Source organism: Sciurus vulgaris (assembly GCF_902686455.1).
Source record: "Sciurus vulgaris genome assembly, chromosome: 14".
Lineage (NCBI taxonomy): Eukaryota > Metazoa > Chordata > Mammalia > Rodentia > Sciuridae > Sciurus > Sciurus vulgaris.
Genome location: NC_136475.1, coordinates 83233878 through 83253433, shown reverse-complemented (window position 1 = coordinate 83253433; position 19556 = coordinate 83233878). Strand labels below are relative to the sequence as shown.

Here is a 19556-nt window from a genome sequence, read left to right as displayed (position 1 = left end):
ACTCCTCCCCTCATTTCCTTCTACATAATCCAATGTTTCTTCATTCTTCCCTTACCTTCACTGCACCTGTTATGTATCATCATCCACTTATCAGAGAAAACACTGGGCCTTTGGTTTTTTTTGGGATTGGCTTATTTCACTTAGCATGATATTCTCCAACTCCATCCATTTACCTGCAAATGCCATAATTTTATTCTTCTTTATGGTTGAGTAATATTCCATTGAGTATATATACCACAGTTTCTTTATCCATTCATCTACTGAAGGGCATCTAGGTTGGTTCCACAACCTAGCTATTGTGAATTGAGCTGCTATAAACATTGAAGTGGCTGCATCAATGTAGTTGCTGATTTTAAGTCCTTTGGGTATAAACCAAGGAGTGCGATAGATGGGTTAAAGGATGGGTCCATTCCAAGTTTTCTAAGGAATCTCCATGTTGCTTTCTAGAGTGGCTGCACCAATTTGCAATACCACCAGCAATGTACAAGTGTGCCTTTTTCCCCACATCCTCACTGACACCTATTGTTGCTTATATTCTTGACAACAGTCATTCTAATTGGGGTGAGATGAAATCTTAGGGTAGTTTTAATTTGCATTTCTCTTATTACTAGAGATGTTGAGCATTTTTTCATATATCTGTTGATCACTTGTAGATTTTCTTCAGTGAAGTGTCTGCTCAGTTCCTTAGCCCATTTATTGACAGGGTTATTTGTATTTTTGGCTAAGTTTTTTAAGTTCATTAAAAATATTGGAGATTAGTGCTCTATCTGAAGTGTGTGTGGAAAAGATTTTCTCCCACTCTGTAGGCTCTCTTTTCACATTGTTGATTGTTTCCTTTGCTGAGAAAAAGCTTTTTAGTTTGAATTCATCCCATTTATTGATTCTTGCTTTTATTTCTTGACTCCGGGGGTCTTAGTAAGGAAGTCTGGTCCTAAGCAAACGTGATGAAGATTTGGGCCTACTTTTTCTCACCAGAAGGGTCTCAGGTCTAATTCCTAGGTCCTTGATCCATTTTGAGTTGAGTTTTGTGCAGGGTGAGAGAGAGGGATTTGATTGCATTTTACTGCATATGGATTTCCAGTTTTCCCAGCAGCATTTGTTAAAAAGGCTATCTTTTCTCCATTGTATGCTTTTGGCATCTTTGTCTAGTTTGAGACAACTGTACTCATGTGAGTTTGTCTCTGTGTCTTCTTTTCTGTACCATTGGTCTGCCTGCCTATTTTGGTGCCAATACCATGCCATTTTTGTTACTAATGCTCTGTAGTATAGTTTAAGGTCTTGTATTGTGAAACCTTCTGCTTCACTCTTCCTGCTAAGGATTGCTTTGGCTATTCTGGGTCTCTAATTTTTCCAAATGAATTCCATGATTGCTTTCTCTATTTCTTATGAGGCACATCATTGGGATTTTAATTGGAATTGTATTGAATCTGTATAGCACTTTTGGTAGTGTGGCCATTTTGACAATATTCATTCTGCCTATCCAAGAACAAGGGAGATCTTTCCATCTTCTAAGATCTTCTTCAATGTCTTTCTTTAGTGTTCTGTAATTTTCATTGTAGAGGTCTTTCATCTCTTTTGTTATACTGATTCCCAAGTTTTTTTTTTTTTTCTTTTTTGACGCTGTTGTATGAATAAGGTAGTTTTCCTAATTTCTCTTTCAGAAGATTCATCACTTAGGAATAGAAATGCATTAGATTTAGGAGTGTTGATTTATATCCTGCTACTTTGCTGAATTCATTTATTAGTTCTAGAAGTTTTCTGGTGGAATTTTTTTGATCCTCTAAATACAGAACAATAAAATTGAAACAAAAGAAACAATTCAAAAAATTGACAAAACAAAAAGTTGGTTCTTTGAAAAAATAAACCAAACTGATAAACCTTTAGCCACACTTATGAAGAGGAGAGAGAAAATTCAAATTACTAAAATTCATGATGAAACAGGATATATCATGACAGACACTGTTGAAATGCAAAACATAATTAGAAATTAGAAGCTGTTTTGAAAATCTATACTCAAACAAAATAGAAAATCTCAAAGACATCAACAGATTTCTAGACATATGATTTACCTAAACTGAATCAGGAGGACATACACAGTTTAAACAGATTAATTACAAGCAATGAAATAGAAGAAGCCATCAAAAGCCTACCAAACAAGAAAAATCCAGACCAGACAGATTCACAGCTGAGTCTACAAGACCTTCAAAGAAGAACTAATTCCAGTACTTTTCAAATTATTTCATGAAATACAAAAGAAGGGAACCCTTCCAAACTCATTCTATGAAGTTAGTATGACTCTGATATGAAAACCAGACAAAGACACATCAAGGAAAGAAAACTTCAGACCAATATCCCTGATGAACATAGATGCAAAAATTCTTAACAAAATTCTGGCAAATCACATACAAAAACATACTAAAAAGATACTGCACCACAATCAAGTGGGTTTCATCCCAGGGATGCAAGGTTGGTTCAACATCTGGAAATCAATAAATACAATTCACCACATTAACACTTAAAGTTCAGAATCATATGTTATTTCAATAGATGCTGAAAAAGCATTTGATACAATACAGCATCCCTTCATGCTCCTAAAATAGAGATATTAGGAACATACCTCAACATTGTAAAGGCTTTCTACGCTAAGCCCATGGCCAACATCATTCTAAATGGAGAAAAAATGAAAGCAGTCCCCCTAAAAACTGGAACAAGGCAGGGATGCCCTCTTTCACCACTTCTATTCAACGTCGTCCTTGAAACACTAGCCAGAGCAATCAGACAGACCAAAGAAATTAAAGGATACGAATAGGAAAAGAAGATTTCAAACTATCACTATATTTATTTCATTTAAATGCCAAAGTCCTAGCTCTTTTCCCAGCTTTCAAGTTCCTTCATAGAAGCCATAAAACTACTAGCACTCACTCCTTTCTGTGCTACTGCTCATGACTGCTATAACTCTGTGCCTACCTCTACCCCACAAATCCAAATCCTATTTAAAACCCACTGTTGTAGTCTAAAAGCTTATATTGCCTCACCCTAAATTCCTATGTTGAAAATCATAACCCAAATGTGATGGTATTTGGAGGTGGAACCTTTGGAAGGTAATTAGGATCAGAGGGGGTCACAAGGAGCAGGGGGGAACCTAACAGATGGGGCTAGGGACCTTGAAAGAGTCCCAAAAGAGCTTGTCTCCTCTTTTGCTATGTGGGGACACAGCAAGAAGAGTTTGTCAAGGAGTCAGGAAGCAGGTCTTCACCAGACATTGAACTGTCTAATGCCTTATCTTAGATCTCTCTACCTCAGGAAACTGTGAGAATAAATATGTTGTTTACAAGTTAATCAGTCTGATATTCTGCTACAGCAGCCCAAACTACTACCACTACCACTACCACTTCTCCTGCTTCCTCCTCCTCTTCCTCTTTTTCTTCTTATTTCTCCTTTTTTCCTCCTCCTCGTCTTCCTTCTTTCTCTTCTTCCTCTCCTCTCCTCCTCCTCTTCCCTCTCCCCTTCCCCCCTCCTTTATTTTTGGTACTGGGGATTAAACCCAGGGGCACTTAACCATTGAACTATATCCTCAGTCTTTTTTATTTTTATTTTTTATTTTAAGACAAGGTCTCACTAAGTTGCTGACGCTGGCTTTGACTTTCAATCCTCCTGCCTCAGCCTCCCTAGTCACTGGGATTCAAAGTGTGTACCACTACCCTTGGCCTAGGAAATCACTTCTTAAAGACTATGCCTTTTGTTTTTCCTCTACCCTTCCTCCTATCACAATTTTAGAAATGTGATTAATAAATACATAGTTAATTAAACAAAGAAGGGAAGTCATATGCAGACTATTTGATCTACCTAAATTCTAATAGAAAACTCCTACAATTACCAAAATGTGGGCCACACAGGGGTTCTCACTGATAAAAACTCCTTTTTTTGGGAGAGGGGGGTTAGCAATTATTTTACTCAAAAAGTCAGTTGTCTCTTTTGCAAGACTGTTAGGTTAAATTAATATTAATTATATAACAAAAAAAAAATACAGAAATGTATCAATGAGTTTTTGATCTCACTTGATTATCTGTTGTGTTATTACAAACCGGTCCCACAACATGGTAGCTTAAAACAAGAATAACGTTTATTTTGCTCATGTACCTGCACTCTGATCAAGGCTCATCAAAGTCCGCTCTTATTTGTTAACGGAATGGCCCAAAGTAAAATCACTGGTGAAACTCTTAACTTTACCAGCTTTCTAGAAATAAGACTACCCATTCACTGTAAAGGAAAGTAAATGTAAACAAGGACATACCCTCTGATGCTGTAAGAATCTCCGTGTCTTTGGGGGCCAAGGCATGCCCAGCATGACTGATGGTCCAAACAGGAAAGCATTTGTTTGTCAAAGAGTACAAAGCCTTTGCAAATGGCACATAAAAAGAAGAAAAACCCGGGTTTCCTAGGAAAGAAACAAAGACCTTGGATTAATCAAAGCAATAAATTAGATGCAAACTAGAAAAGAAGGCTCATTTCTCCTCACACACTCCTCTACAAATTCTGGAATTTTACACCTATACCTTATTTAAAAAAAAATATTTTCTAGTATTCAATGGATCTTTTATTTATTTAAATGTGATGCTGAGGATCAAACCCAGGGCCTCATACATGACAGGAAAGCAATCCATCATTGAGCCACAACTCCAGCCCACATACCTTAATTTTTATTACCCTTTCTACTTCAAGTCTGGAAATAATCACTCAGAAAATTCTGTTCATGCTTTTTTTTCAACTGTTTCAAGTAAGTTCTCCCTATTCCTCAATATACGAGCGGGAACCATGAAACACAAACCAAGTGCTTAAATCCAAACACTAAGAGTCATTCTTGGTTTCTCTCTGTCCCTCATATCCAGCTTACCAATAAGTTCTGCCAAGTTAGCTTCTAAAATGCATCTCAGATTTGCCCACGTCTCTCCATTAGTGATCATCACTTCCCAGGTTTCCTACAACAGCGTCCTAACAGGTCCCTTGGCTATTGTCCCCTTGGAATCCATTCTTCAGGAATGCCTTCAAACTTCAAATCAAAGTACAATAGTATCCTTTTCAAATACTCTTGAGTGTCTTCCCACTGTCATTTGGATAAAGCCTGAAATCACTAACACTACCTATATGGCCCTTCAAGGTTTGACTGGCTCACTTATTAAGCTGCATGAAAACTAAACAAACAGGCCAGGGTTACTATCTTGCACACTGAGAACATTAAGGAGTACTCAACATTGGCTCATCATTTTCACAAGTCCTTACGCTGCAAATCGATGTATTACCTTTGAAGGAAAAGACCACAAACTAATACATATTTTTCCTGTGTGTACTCAGAAAGTATTTTTGACATGATTTTGGTATAGAGAAATTGAATAAATAAATGACCTTTTAAAAAAGATTCACTCTAATACACGCACATGGGGAAAAGAGTGAAATGGGGTTCTCATCTTGCAACCATGTGGATCATCTTCAGTTACTAGTCCACTGCTATCAATATCTATTTTTCAATCAGTTTATTTATTTCTTCATGTTGTTAGGTTTTCTCCACTTAACTTGAGTGCACTGATATAAATAACCACCGCCAAACCTGACTGATTTTTTTTTTTCAACCTTTCAAATCTTTCAGCTTCCTAGTTAGGCAGCACAGCAAAGTGGTTAAGAGCATAGATTCTAAGTCAGGTGCAGTGGAAAACACCTGTGGGAGGCTGAGGCTGGAAGATCAGCGATAGTGAACGAACAACCACTTGCACCAATATGTGGCACATGGCAGGAGCTCAATAAATGGTATCTATTATTATTATAATTAAAACGGATTTAACATTAAGAAGATAGTGAAGATAACAACTACACAATTTAGATGCAATATCTACAATGACAGGATATATAAAAACCAATGAATACTAGATAGTAGAACTGCTATGAAGTAGTTTTCTCCTTCTCTCTGGGTATGTGTTTGAGTTATTTCCCTTACTAACCATAGGTCTTAAGCAAATCCCCTTAATTTTCTGAGCCATTATTTCATCATCATCAAGTAAATTATGATGCCCATTACTATATTCTCCTCCATTCTATTCAGTATTATAGCTTCTCTTGTATATTCTTGAGATCATCAATTATTTATTGAGCATTTACCATGTGAAAGCCACCATGCTTATCAGGCACAAGACAGATAAGGCCATTTTTGAAATTTACATACTAGTGGAAGACTATATACCCAAAACAAATAAGTGAAATAATTCAAGGATGTGAAAACTCCTATGAAGGAAATAACAGAATCATGTAATAGACAAGGGAAGCAATTAGTGTGGTATAAGAAAAAGGTCTGAGAAGTTGGCTTTAGTTGAAACCCAAAAGAAATCAACCATGTGAAAATCTATGGAAAGATAACACTAAGCAAAAGCTCTCGAGAAATAAAGAACGTGGGGGTAAAAAAAAAAGGAAGAAGAAGAAGAAGAAGAAGAAGAAATAAAGGACATGGCTCCTGAAGCAACAGAAGAGAGTCCACAATTCTTGGTTCCCCTTTTCTATATCCAATGTATCAGTGTGGTTGAATACAACTTTACTGACCTGTGGGCCATGATAGGAAATCGTGTGTGTGTGTGTGTGTGTGTGTGTGTGTGTGTGTTACTAGGGATTGAACTCAGTGGTGCTATACCACTCAGCTACATCGCCAGACCTTTTATATTTTGAGACAGGGTGTCACTGAGTTGCCTGGGCTGACCTTGAACTTGTGATCCTCCTGCCTTAGTCTTCCAAGTTGCTGGGATCACAGATGTGTGTCACTATGCCCAAAGGTAATTTGACATTTAATCTAAGTAATACTGGAAGACTGAGTATAAGCAGGGTTAAGGCGTGAGCAGATTTACATTTTAAAAACATTTTTCTGTATCCAAAGAATAATTAGGAAATAATATGAAAAATCTGTAACAATAAATTTAGCAATAGATGAGATAGATGACTTTCTAGAAAGATACAAACTATCATGCTCATTCAAAAAGAAACAATAGCCCTATTATAAATTAAAGGAAACAAAATTTTAGTTAAAAATCCAGGCCTATATGGATTCATTGGTAAATTCTACCAAACATTTAAAGAAATAACACCAAATCTATACAGACTCTCCCACCAGAAAATAGACAAGGGAGAAATGTTTTCCAGCTCATTCTATTAGGACAACATCACTCTCATATCAAAACCAGGCAAAGACATTACAAAAAAATAAAACTATATATCAATGGCCCCATGAAGATAGATAGAAAAATCCTAAACAAAACTTTAGCAAACTGAATCCATCAAAATGTTTAAAAAAAACATAATCTACAAAAATATTACAATGAATCCTATTTAGTTTGTACATTTAATAATTATTACAATAACAATCTTAAAATTAAAAAAAAATTATGAACTAGTAGAGTTTATCACAGGAATACATGATTGGTTTAGTATTCAAAAATTAATTAGTGTTATATAACACATTTACAAATTGAAAGGAAGACCACAATAGGATCCTCTTAATACATGTAGAAAAACGGAAGTTATTTCCTGTCAGGAATATACTTAACAATGTGACATATATAATTATAAATGTACCATACAATGATAGAAACTTCATGAAATAAAATCAATCAGAACTCCTGATCTGTAGGTTAACTAATTGCAGCACGGCACCATTAAAAGGAATATGTCTGTGTGATGCTGTATCCTTTATGTAATCTATGCATCAACATTAAAAATTCAATCATGCTAAAAAGCAGATTGAATTATTTTTGTTAAATCACTATCATATGAAAACATGACAGCAAATAAACAAAGGAAACATTTCATAGAGGTGTGTCAGACAATTTAAAATTTGCTATTTTCTGAATTTTGTGATGTTTTCAGTAATTTGTCATATTTTTAATTTGGAGCTTGTTATATTTGTAGCACTTCTAAATAAATTTAGAATTTCTAAATAAATATTCACTCCCATTAGAAAGTTTTTTTTCCCCCCCAAAGGCTCAGAGTGGCTGGACTAAATGAGTCAGGGGCAGAAGAAGTGGTGGGTATGGTATCAGCACAGAAATTCAGGCCCCTGCCTTTAGCAGGCAGCAGCTATTCAGCTTCAAAGTTTTCATTTTCTTGTGTATCCTTTCAGATATTTCCTGTATGTACCTTTTCATATCTTATATACAAATGACAGTGATGCACACTGTTCTGATCCTTGCTTTTTTTCTCTTGCTATAAATTAAAGATTGTTCCATATTAATACATTACTTGTTTTCTCTTTCTTTTCTATTTTTTCTCTTCCTCCTCCTTTTATTTTTTAAACAACTGTATGTATATGACTCTGAAATCATTATGATCCATCTGAGAGGGAGTTAATACCCAAAATACTGAAGGAATTCATACAACTAACAGGTATTTAAGAAAATGTTCAACATCATTAATTATTAGAGAAATGCAAATTATAACCAAAATGAGATATCACCTTACATCTGCTAGAAGAGCTATTAGCAAAAACACAAAAGACAAGCATTGGTGAGGATGTGGAGGAAAGAGAGAACCTTTGCACAGTTAGTGGGGATGTAAATTAGTACAGCCATCATGAAAAATGGAGGTTCTTCCAAAAATTAAAAATAGAACTAGCTAAGACCCAACATCCCACTTCTAGAATGGAAACAAAACCTGTATTTTGAAGAGACATCTGCACTTCCATGTTATTTGCAGCAACAGTCCCAATAGCCAAGACATGGAAACAACCTAAGTGTCCGTCAGCTGAAGACTGGATAAAGAAAATGTGGTACATATTCACAAATGAATACTACTCAGCCTTTAAAAAGGAAGAAATCCTGCCATTTGTGACAACATGGTAAACCTGGAGAACATTATAGTAAGTAAAATAAGCTAGGTGCAGAAAGACAAATACTTTATGATCTCACTTACATACAGGATTTTTAAAAGCCAAATTCACAGAAGCAGAGAGAAGAATGACAGTTACTAGGGTGGAAATTAAAGGAACTGGGGAATTCCAGGCAAGAACTCAAATGTTCAGTTAGACACAGGAACAAGTTCAAAAGATCTATCATACATCATGACAACTACAGGAGATAACCATGTAACCTTGAAAATTACTAGAAAATTCATGTATTCTCAGCACAAAAAAGTATGTGAGGTAATGCATATATTAATTACCTTGGTTTGGCCATTCCACAATGTATATGTGTAACAAAATATTGTGCATATCATACATATAGATGTGTAAATTTTGTTAATTAAAATATATATGCAGAGTAGGGAATAATCAGTGTATAGATGAAACTGAGGCAAGGCACAAATAAAGGGGATGAGTTAGCCAAGAGAATGGGTATTTCTCCAGTTCCATTATTTGCTTTTACGAGTGTGGAATGTATAAGTTCTATTCCCTTGAAGGCCTGGGAAGGCAATGCAAAATTCCTAATGAGAGCTCTTGCTCTCCCTTGGCCTCCACTAAAAATTCCATCATATCATATCACACTCTGAACTCTATTACTTCCTACACGTCTGTGTCGTAAGTAGAGAGAAATAAATGATGTCATTTTTCATTTATTTCTCACTGGGTAAGTCTTAATCAAACCTAAAAGTTTAAGTTTTTAAAAAGCAGCCAAGGTTTGTTTTAGTTCTCTGTATCCAGTGGCACCTAGCAGCACTGGGTTGGACACAACTCATTTACAGTAAGTTTTTTTCCAAAATGAATACATGGCCAGTAACATGATGATCCAATTAATAAGAGAGACAGAAATGGAACACACAACGCAAAATGTTTAAATATCATTGCATACTTCATACTTCACCATTTAAATGTTATGACTTATGTCATACTTATACAAACCATGAACTGAATTTCCTGGTTAAGAAACCACAAAAAAAATTAGATGGGCTTTGCTTATGCAACCAAATAAGAGCTACGGGTCTCTCTCTCTTTCTCTCTCAGATCTCTAAATACAGAGATGTTGGGAAACATTCCAGTACAGAAAGGCAATTAGACACTTTTTAAATCAAATGCTTATATCAAAATGTGTTATAAACACACATTTGAACACATAATAGTCATGTTCAAGCAAAGTACAACAGAGACTGTGATTATAATGTCTAGACCCTGACAGTCAATAAACTCTATTCAACACTGTACTTGATTTTACAGGGGACAAAACTGTCATATATCAAGTTAATGCTACTTACCATCTATATAAGAAGGGTGCCATGTGGAGAACTTTGGACTCTTCCACAGAGTCTTGTCTGCTAGATCCCCAATTACTGGACTCATAGCACAAGACACTCCATATGATTCTCTATTACCAACTGGAAGTTAAATGATTTAGTATATTCTACAGTGAGTTCTCAAATTGCCTCCTCTGCTCATTTTACTATTTAAAGAAAGTTCAAAGATAATGTTGTTTAACAGAAATTTTAGACCTAGGGTTCACTAGAAAAGATGAAACTCAATTAAAAGTTCTTCAATCTGTAGATCCCAATAAATAATTCCCTATTATCTCTACTAACCTGAAAGTGAAGAATTAATTTTGCCAGCTGCAAAAGCAAAGTAATTTATATTACAGCAGTTGATCAGAGATGGATGCAACATGGTGTATTCTATAGTGCCTTAACAATCCTTGAAATACGTCATCCTCATATTCATTCAATATGATGAGGGACTGAATAATTATTATTGACTAAGTGGAATTCTTAAAATGTGGCAGTATCATTTGAGTTGTATATCTTCCCTTGGATGTAAAGGATCTAGGTTCAAAAAATACATATAAAGCAGTATGGAGATTCTGCAAAAAATTTGGAATGGAACCACCATTTGACCCAGTTATCCCACTCCTAGGTTTATACTCAAAGGACTTAAAATCAACATACTACAGTGACACAGCCCCATCAATGTTTATAGTAGCTCAATTCACAATAGCTAAACTATGGAACCAATCTAAATGCCCTTCAACGGATGAATGGATAAAGAAAATGTGGTACATATATACGATGGAATATTACTCAGTTTTAAAGAAGAATGAAATTCTGGCATTTGCTGGTAAATGGATGGAGTTAGAGAATATCATGCTAAGTGAAATAAGCCAATCCCACAAAACCAAAGGTCGGATGTTTTCTCTGATATGCGGAAGCTAATTCACAATAAGGGGGGTGGATAAGGAAGAATAGTTACTTTATTTTAGGTAGAGGGAAGTGAAGGGGAGGGAAGGAGTATGGGGGGAGAAATGATAGTAGAGAGAAACAGACATTATTACCTCAAGTACCTGTATGACTGCATGACTGATGTGATCCTGCAATATGTATAATCAGAAAAATGAGATTATACTCGATTTAGATATGATCTATCAAAATGTATAAATGCATTCTTTCATGTACAACTAATTAGAATAAAATAAAAAATTAAACATATATGTATACATATATATACATATATGTATGTGTATATATATATATATATATATATATATATGATTTTGTCCATAGTTACAGAAATTCCTGCTTCCTTGTCTTAGAGTTGGCCATAAAGAAATTCTCTGACTTACCTTACCTTAGTAAGTCATAAGACATACCCTGGAGGAAGGAAGGAAGGCTACAGAGAGGCCAAGAAGAATCTGAACAGACAGACTTGCTGGGTTTCCTCACCCAGTTTACTAGCCATCATGTTTTTGGAATGAAGCTTTCATAAAAACAGGGTTCAGGAGAGCATCCGGGTAGCTGAACATGGAGGTTTGGGGTGGGTGGCCTGCCAAGAGAAGGCATGAATGCTTCATCTCCCTTCTCCTGTACCTTGCTGTATACATCTCTTCATGTACATACCTATGCACCTTTGTAATATTCTTTATAACAAATTGGTAAAATAAAAAATTTATACACACACACAAACACACACACAGTCATCCTAATTTTCTTCAGTTTAAACACACTAGGCCCCATATAACACACAATTTTGAATCCCATAAACTAATAAGCAGCACCAGGCTATAGCTCTCAGGTATCCAAGAAAAAAGGTGAAGTCCACAATGAGAATAGAGGGAAATCATACACAATCACCGGGGGGAAGGTGATCTGAAAATGTCAAAGCACTACACGCGAGGGGGCAATAAAATAAGGATTATTCTGAGCTTTCCTCCTTCTGCAGTGCTGTCAATGACGGCTCCCTCTACCTCATCACCTCCTCAGACACCTGGCTCCCTGTGAGGGGCTCTCCTCCTTTCAGGCCTTTTCAGTAAAGGCCTCACTCACTGCTCTAACACCCACATGCTTCAGTGGAGCAAAGACATGTGCAATACAGTGCTGCCCACACACCTAGAGTAAACGAGTGGGTAACGAATACCTCCAGGCGGGAAGTAGAGTGGGCTGAGCGACCTTACTGTAGCAACCTCTCCTCCTTTAAGAGTCAAGCCATCCACTCCATCAGTCAACTTTTTAGTCCTTCACACATTCCCTGAAAACTTTGACCCTTAAATGCCATATCCAAGAAGACTTAGAAATCCAGTTGGACTGACTGAGCCAACAGCTTTGTCCTATAATTCATGATCATGATCAAATTCAAAGACTTTACCTGCATAAAACTTGAGCAACTAATTCTTGTGGCCAACCCTAGTCTAGGGGTATATATCACAATCTCCTGGAGGGCTTGTTAAAATGGACAGTTTGACCCCAAAATCTTCTGGTTTGGAAGATCAGGAATAGGGTCAAAGAACTAGCTTTCTAAAAGCTCTCAAATGATACTCCGGGTCCGGACACCAACTTTAAGAACCATGGACCTAGGTATTTTCAGTAGCCAGAAATGGTTTAATATTTAGGTTAGGGATGTAATTTAGTGGTAGAGTGCTTACCTAGCTCCAGCAAGACCCTGGGACAATCCCCAGCATGAAAGAAAGAAAAGAAACGGGAAATGGGGTAGGGAGTGGGGAGACCAATAAAGAGGAATTGGGGGAGAGGAAGAAAGAAATGATTAACATACAAAATGCCCTAATTGGCTAACCCTTTTCCATCATAATCTGCCCTTTGAGATGCTGCTCTCAATATACCTACCATTCAATCACAGAGCTGCTCAAAAATCCATCAACTTCTTTTTGAACAATTCCTTTTAGGTGGTGTATCTGCTATTCTAAACACTGGTCACATTCCTCTACGAGTCTATTCATCCTCCATCATCACTCTTACAAAATGACCTCGACTCAACAAGAAAACAGAGCAGGAGGCAGAGACTACTTCACTTTCCTCCAACGTGGCTTCACAGTTCTACATTTTAGGAACCAACTTATCCTCTTTCCTCCTAGCCTCATGAGGCTATCTCTTCTGTTCATGATAATTATTCTATTTATTTTCCCTATCCTACCCTATCCTAGCCTATAGCCTCCAAATCTGTTCCATTAAATAGCCCTTGCCATGCCTATAATTTCAAACTCTCCTTCACCATTGGCAGGGTATTTGTATTTCTAATTTTCATAGGTGGTATTAAACTGATTTCCAAAAGGAATGTTACATCCTGGTAGAGGACTGGGCATTTATTTCCAGAAGAGATCAAACCAAAGGGACAGTGTAGGTCTGGAAGCTTAACCTGGCCAAAAATGGAAGTACCATACTGAGAAGAGGTTGATTAAGTGACAGTGAACACTGAAACTCCCAACACCTCCTTCCCCTGCTCAGCTCTGAACATGAGCAACAGGACACTGGAAGATATCTTTCTGGGAAAACGGAATAATCCAAGAAAGAGTTACAGACACTGAAAACTGGAAATCTCCCAATGAAATGCTGGACTCTTGCCCAATAACCCTAGGGTGAGGCTTGCTCAGGGTGACCAACCATCCTGTTTTATCCCAGTCTATCAGAATTTTAGTACAAATTTTCATGGGCTCTCGAAATCTCTTTAGGCCCAGGCAAACCGGGATGGCTGGTCAACCTAGTACTATTTGTAGAAAAAGGCCCACCTCTGAATATAAAGCCTTCAGTTTTCTGTGTTGTCCTTTTAAAAATGAATTGGTAATAAAAGGCCGAATGTGTTCCCAGATAAGTGGAGAATGATATATAATGGGGGTGGGGAGTGAGAGAAGAATGGGGGAACTTTAGAATATTAGAAGGAAATCAGAGGGAGGGGGTTTGAAAAATGGTGGAATAAGACAGGCATCATTACCCTATGTACATGTATGGTTACATGAATGGTGTGAATCTACATTGTGCACAACCATAGATACAAAATAATATACCCCACTTGTGTACAATGAGTCCAAATGCAGTCTGTAAAAAAATTAAAAGCTAAATAAAAAAATTATCAAATATTTGAGGACAAATAAACACTGATGCAAATAAACAGAAAAGGAACACTGGAAATTCTAACAAATGTAAGGAGTCAAAGGAAATGATATTGCATCCATGAAACAGGAGATTATGAGAAAAGGAAAAAGAGAGCTCTTAGAATTGAAATATATGAGTTTCTGGTTCACTAAAACCCCAGTACAATGTACAAAAATAATACCTGCACTAAGGTGCTTCACTAAAATATCAGAAAAGGTGTCAAAATTCTGGAGTGTGGGGAATTTCATACATTAACAGATCAAAAATCACAATGATACCAAGATTTTTCATAAGTAGCTCTGAACTCTGAAAAACAATGATCAATGTCCTCTAAACTCTAGGAAAAAATTATTTACAAGTTAAAAGTCTAAGACAGTTCCTGACATGCTTTATCTTTTACAAGATTACTTCCCCTGCACCTCTTTCAAAGGAAGTTACTAGAAGTTTATCAACAAAAACAAGGGAATAAGCAAATACAAAGAACAACATGGGATTCAGGAAATAGGGAATCTAAGTCAGGACAAAGTGATAGGAATCCCCAGATGGCAGCTGTGCAGGTGGAGATAACATCAGTCCAGACCAGCTCCAAGAACCGTTAGCTAAATAACCTGTCTTTCCGCCGCTGATTTGCAATGCCTATTCTATCATAAAGTAGATGCTCCCCTGACTGGAATCTGTTCCTGTATTCTCTGCCTCTTCATATGTTTATGTTTTTAACAGCTTCAACTTTATGATACCTTTATTTTAGATCTTGTCCTTGCTCACTTTATTCTCTTCCATATACTTTCTGGCTTCTCTGCTTTTGGCCTCAGGCTTTTTTGTGTGTGTGTGTGGGGGGGGGGGGAAGGGGAGTCTCCATTAGCAGAGAAAAGTTCATGTGATCTTTAAAATCAGTTTTTTCAGTTCCAACAAATATCCTCAGAGGCAAAAACTTTCAACACTGGTGCATGCCTCTGCTATTTACTACACATTTCTAAGTATACTTACAATGCTATTTCTTGAGTTCTCACTATTATCTATTGACCCCCCCCTCATGAAAGATAAGGATTAGCTTTCTTACACTTTCCCTTCCTCTTATGTAAACATACTCTCTTCCTTCCTGGTCTTCCTAAGCTGATTGTTTTGCAGTTTTTGGTTAGAACAATATTTCAGTGCTTTTATTATTATAATGCTATATTATATTTAGCTAAGCCTAAAGAATATTTTGATTGCATTTCCTTTCTTGTATTTGCTTGCTTTCTTTGGGTTAATGATTGTGTCTCTATTCTTAAGAAGTAAAAATAAATCCTCTCAATTCATTAGAAAATCTGTCAGTTTTCCCCCGCCTTGGATTCAGCCCTCCAGAACACATAGAAGAAAGCTAAAAAATCCACCAAAGCATTAAAGTTAGTTAACAATAGGTTGAGATTTCATTTCCTACCAAGTTCTCTACAATTAATTCTTTTTTTTTTCTTTCCTTTTTATTTTTTTAAAGTGGTACTGGGGATTGAACTTAGAGGCACTCAGCCACTGAGCCACATCCCCAGCCCTATTTATTTTGTGTTTTTATTTAGAGACAAGGTCTCACTGAGTTGCTTAGCGCCTTGCTTTTGCTGAAGCTGGCTTTGAACTCAAGATCCTCCTGCCTCAGCCTCCCAAGCTGCCGGGATTACACCATGCATTATACCATGCCTGGTATCTACAGTTAATTCTTAATAATAATTAATAAATAATAATAATTTTAAAATCATAAATTGTGATGAGTCAGCATAGCAAGCAAAAAATACATGATAAGCTTTTACATTTTATTTTTCTTTAAAGTCATTTAAAAGAAGTCCAAATAAAACTAAGTTTCAAAGAGGAATGAGCCCATCTTGAATGAGCAAACCAGTGACCCCTTCTATTCCTGGGGACATGGATGGGCAGAAAACAAGTATGCCACAGGTAAAGAAAATTGTTGGGAATAGAGAAAACTGAGAATCTAATGGCTGATGTTACACTAAAATCTGGAGGAATCCCAAACACAGAGCTGGACATCCCTGTTGCCAATTCTCCTCACTGAAATTCATGGAGTAAATGGTGGCCATATTTCCTGTGATGACACAGGTAAACAGAGAAATGTGATAGTGCTTGGATCCCATATCCCTGCTGGGGGTGGGTGACCTCAAACCAAATATTCGAAACCAGAGGTGGGTTAAATTAGCTACAGTGGCAACCTCCGCTCTAATTCAGCTCAACCAAGGCTGAGACTGAAGTTATCAGGCCCTAGTCCAAGATACTTGACACACAAAGGGCAGGTACTTCCTGGGGAACATATTTCTTTCAGTCTCCACTCCTCTGTTATACCCAGAATTCAGCATTCAATTTTAAAAGCTACAAGGCATGTATAAGTTGAGAAAAATGACCAATAAGCAAAAGAAAAAAATAGTTAATAGATACAGGCCCACAGATGACCAGAGTTGGCACAAGAAAATATTTTATCCCAGTTAATACATGTGTTAATATTTGTAAGAAGAAATGTGGGCAAAATGGGTGAAAACAAAAAGAATTCCAACAGGAAATGAAAATAATAACAACAACAAAGTAAAAGCTATTGAGTTGAAAAATGTAATACCTAAGTAAAGAATTCAGTGGATCAGCTTAACAGCAGACTAGACAAAAAAGAATTAGTAAACTTGAATATAAGTCAGAAGAAATTCTCCAAATTGAAGTATAGAAAGGAAAAAGTATGAAAGAAAAGCAGAGGATGAGGGACACAGACAATTCTAAATGGCATTACCTGTAATTAGAGTCCCAGAGAAGAAGAGAGAGAGATTTTAACTCTCCCCAAACTGATGAATGACATCAACACAGGGATCCGAGGGTTAGATCACTGTCTCTGTCTATCTGAACCTCCCTCTCTATCACACCTGCCCTCATGACTGGTAGAACTGGAGTAGCTGCACTGATTTTCAGGATCTGGCTGGGAGGGGGTCAGAGGTTAGGTTCATTTTCATTTTACAGGATAAATCCATGTGGTTCACAATCACTTCCCTCTCAAGGAGAGTTACCGCTAGCTAGTCTAGAGTAGAAATGGCCTCCAGGAACATCCTTCCTGCCAACTGGCCCAATTTACCTGGCTTGGTGACACAAATATCACTGTACATGTAAAAAGCAACTGCATGAGACATGGTATTCTTCAGTGTTTTGATATTGGCAAGAGTTGTATATGAGGGTTTTTCCAGGCTCAGTGATGTAGTATTTTAAACATACTTATCAAATGAGTTTTTCTTTGAAGAGTGTAATTATAGAGAAATGCCATTATAAATCTGTTCAGTCTATGCAACATGAATATAACAATATTATGAGGACTCTAATATATATTTTTAAAGATTCAAGAGAAAAATCCAAACACAACAGGAGTGTTTTGGTAGCTTTCAGTACAAGCGAGAATCACAAACCCTTTATCTGGATGTGCCTTAAAAGTATGCTTTTCTGACACTAAAGTTTGTTAATGTGCTGAAATAAGATATATATAAAATTAGTCAAACATTTAAAGGCAATAAAGATGAATAATGAATCATTTCAATATTGGAAAAGAGTTTTAGTAAAAAGAGCTTACATCATGCACAAAGCAATCAATCATTCTGAGGAAGATAATTTTCAAGTAGAAATAATAGATTCTTGAATGACTTGACATCCAGTTGATATTGAGAAGTGAATCATAGGAACACATCAAAATAAGATTAAAATTTCTTGCTTATGTGACACTAAAAATGGATACTAATAATGTAAAACTCATAACATGCCACTACAGTGAGGACAGTAAGGACTTACCTGGTGGATGAGGGATGTCAATTCAAAGAATATTTCAGTTGTCACAAACAAGAAAACTTGAATTGTCTTGAAATTTTAAAGTTATGTGTAAAAGAAACTTGATGGAATTTTTCCCAATTTTATCAACAATCCTAAAACTTTGCATATTATCAATGAATTATAAAGCTGATTAATAAATCATTTTTAGACTAATAATAATAAATAACTGTTGGCCACAGATGCTAGAGGGAAGATGAGAATATTAGTCTATTCTTTTTTTTTAAATTGTAAATATGGAGGGTTAGGATTGTGCCTCAGTGGGAGAGTGCTTGCCTAGCATGCGTGAGGCACTGGTTTCAATTCTCAGCACCACATATAAATAAATAAATAAAAGGTCCATCAAAAAAGAAAAAAAATATTTAAAAAAAGTGTAATATATAGAGGTGAGCAAAGAATATGCAGGCCAGAAAGTATACAGGGAAAAAAGAAATGACCCAGGTAGTTAATTAAGAAAACTGTATGTTAATTTTCTGGATTTTTAATGCATATGCTATTAAATTTATAATTGATTTTTTTTTCTTCTAAGTAAATGTTCATTTTCAAACCAACTAAAAAAATAAAAATAAGAGGAGGGGGGAGGGAGGGAGAGAGGAGAAGAGAAATAGTGATAGGTTTCTGTACAAAGTCTTCTCATCCAGACTTTTCTACTTACCAGGAATAATGAAAATAAGCAGTTTAGGTCTGCTGACATTTTGATCATTAAAGAGGTCACCCCAGGGACCACATTTTAGAACCTGTGTTTCAACTCCACCACACAGAACAAATTCCTCATGTACAGGGATTTCTTCCTTGATTTCTGAGTCCATTTCTAAATAAAGGGAGAAAAGCAGCAATATGTAAAACCTTGAGCCAAAAATAATACTGAATAAAAAAGGCAAATTTCAAAATACTAAGAAGGAAATGCCACAGAAGTGCATACTGGATAGTGCATACAGAAGACTATCCAGCTATTCTTTTTGGGGAATGTACTGAGGACTGAACCCAGGTGTGTGCTCTATCACTGAGCTACATCTATAACCTCCCTTTAAATTTTTTTTTTTTTTGAGATAGTGTCTCACTTAAGTTGTTGAGGCTGGCCTCAAACTTGTGATCCTCCTGCCTCAGCTTCCTGAGTCACTGGGATTACAGGTGAGTGCCACCATTTGGCACACCCAGCAACTACTCTTGATTCTAGGACTGAAAAACAAATTAAAACACACATCAATGTTAATAATGAAACAGCCTTTGGGAAGCAATCTAGCTGCATTGGTCAATACCTATAGAAGGCATAAACTTCAATTTAGTCATTTTGAGGAACTGATTCTAAAAAAAATTCAAAATACTTATATATATATTCAAAATACTTATATATGTGTGTATATATATATATATATTTTTATTTTAGTTGCAGATGGACA

The 19556-nt window shown here is 36.3% G+C and overlaps 1 protein-coding gene across 5 annotated transcripts in view; it reads right to left on the bottom strand.

The window, feature by feature from the left end:
- LDAH (lipid droplet associated hydrolase) overlaps positions 1–19556 on the bottom strand; it is a 97783-nt gene that overhangs the window by 68882 nt on the left and 9345 nt on the right. For 4 of the 5 annotated variants that reach the window (XM_079110941.1, XM_079110939.1, XM_079110940.1 and 1 more), the window contains 2 exons: positions 18812–18967; positions 4295–4438 (listed from right to left, as the gene is read on the bottom strand). In XM_079110941.1, the coding sequence (XP_078967067.1) occupies positions 4295–4438; positions 18812–18965 (298 nt within the window). In that variant the 5' untranslated portion in view covers positions 18966–18967. Of the gene's footprint in view, positions 1–4294; positions 4439–18811; positions 18968–19556 lie in introns of those variants that run through there. The other variant, XM_079110943.1, reaches the window with a different exon arrangement.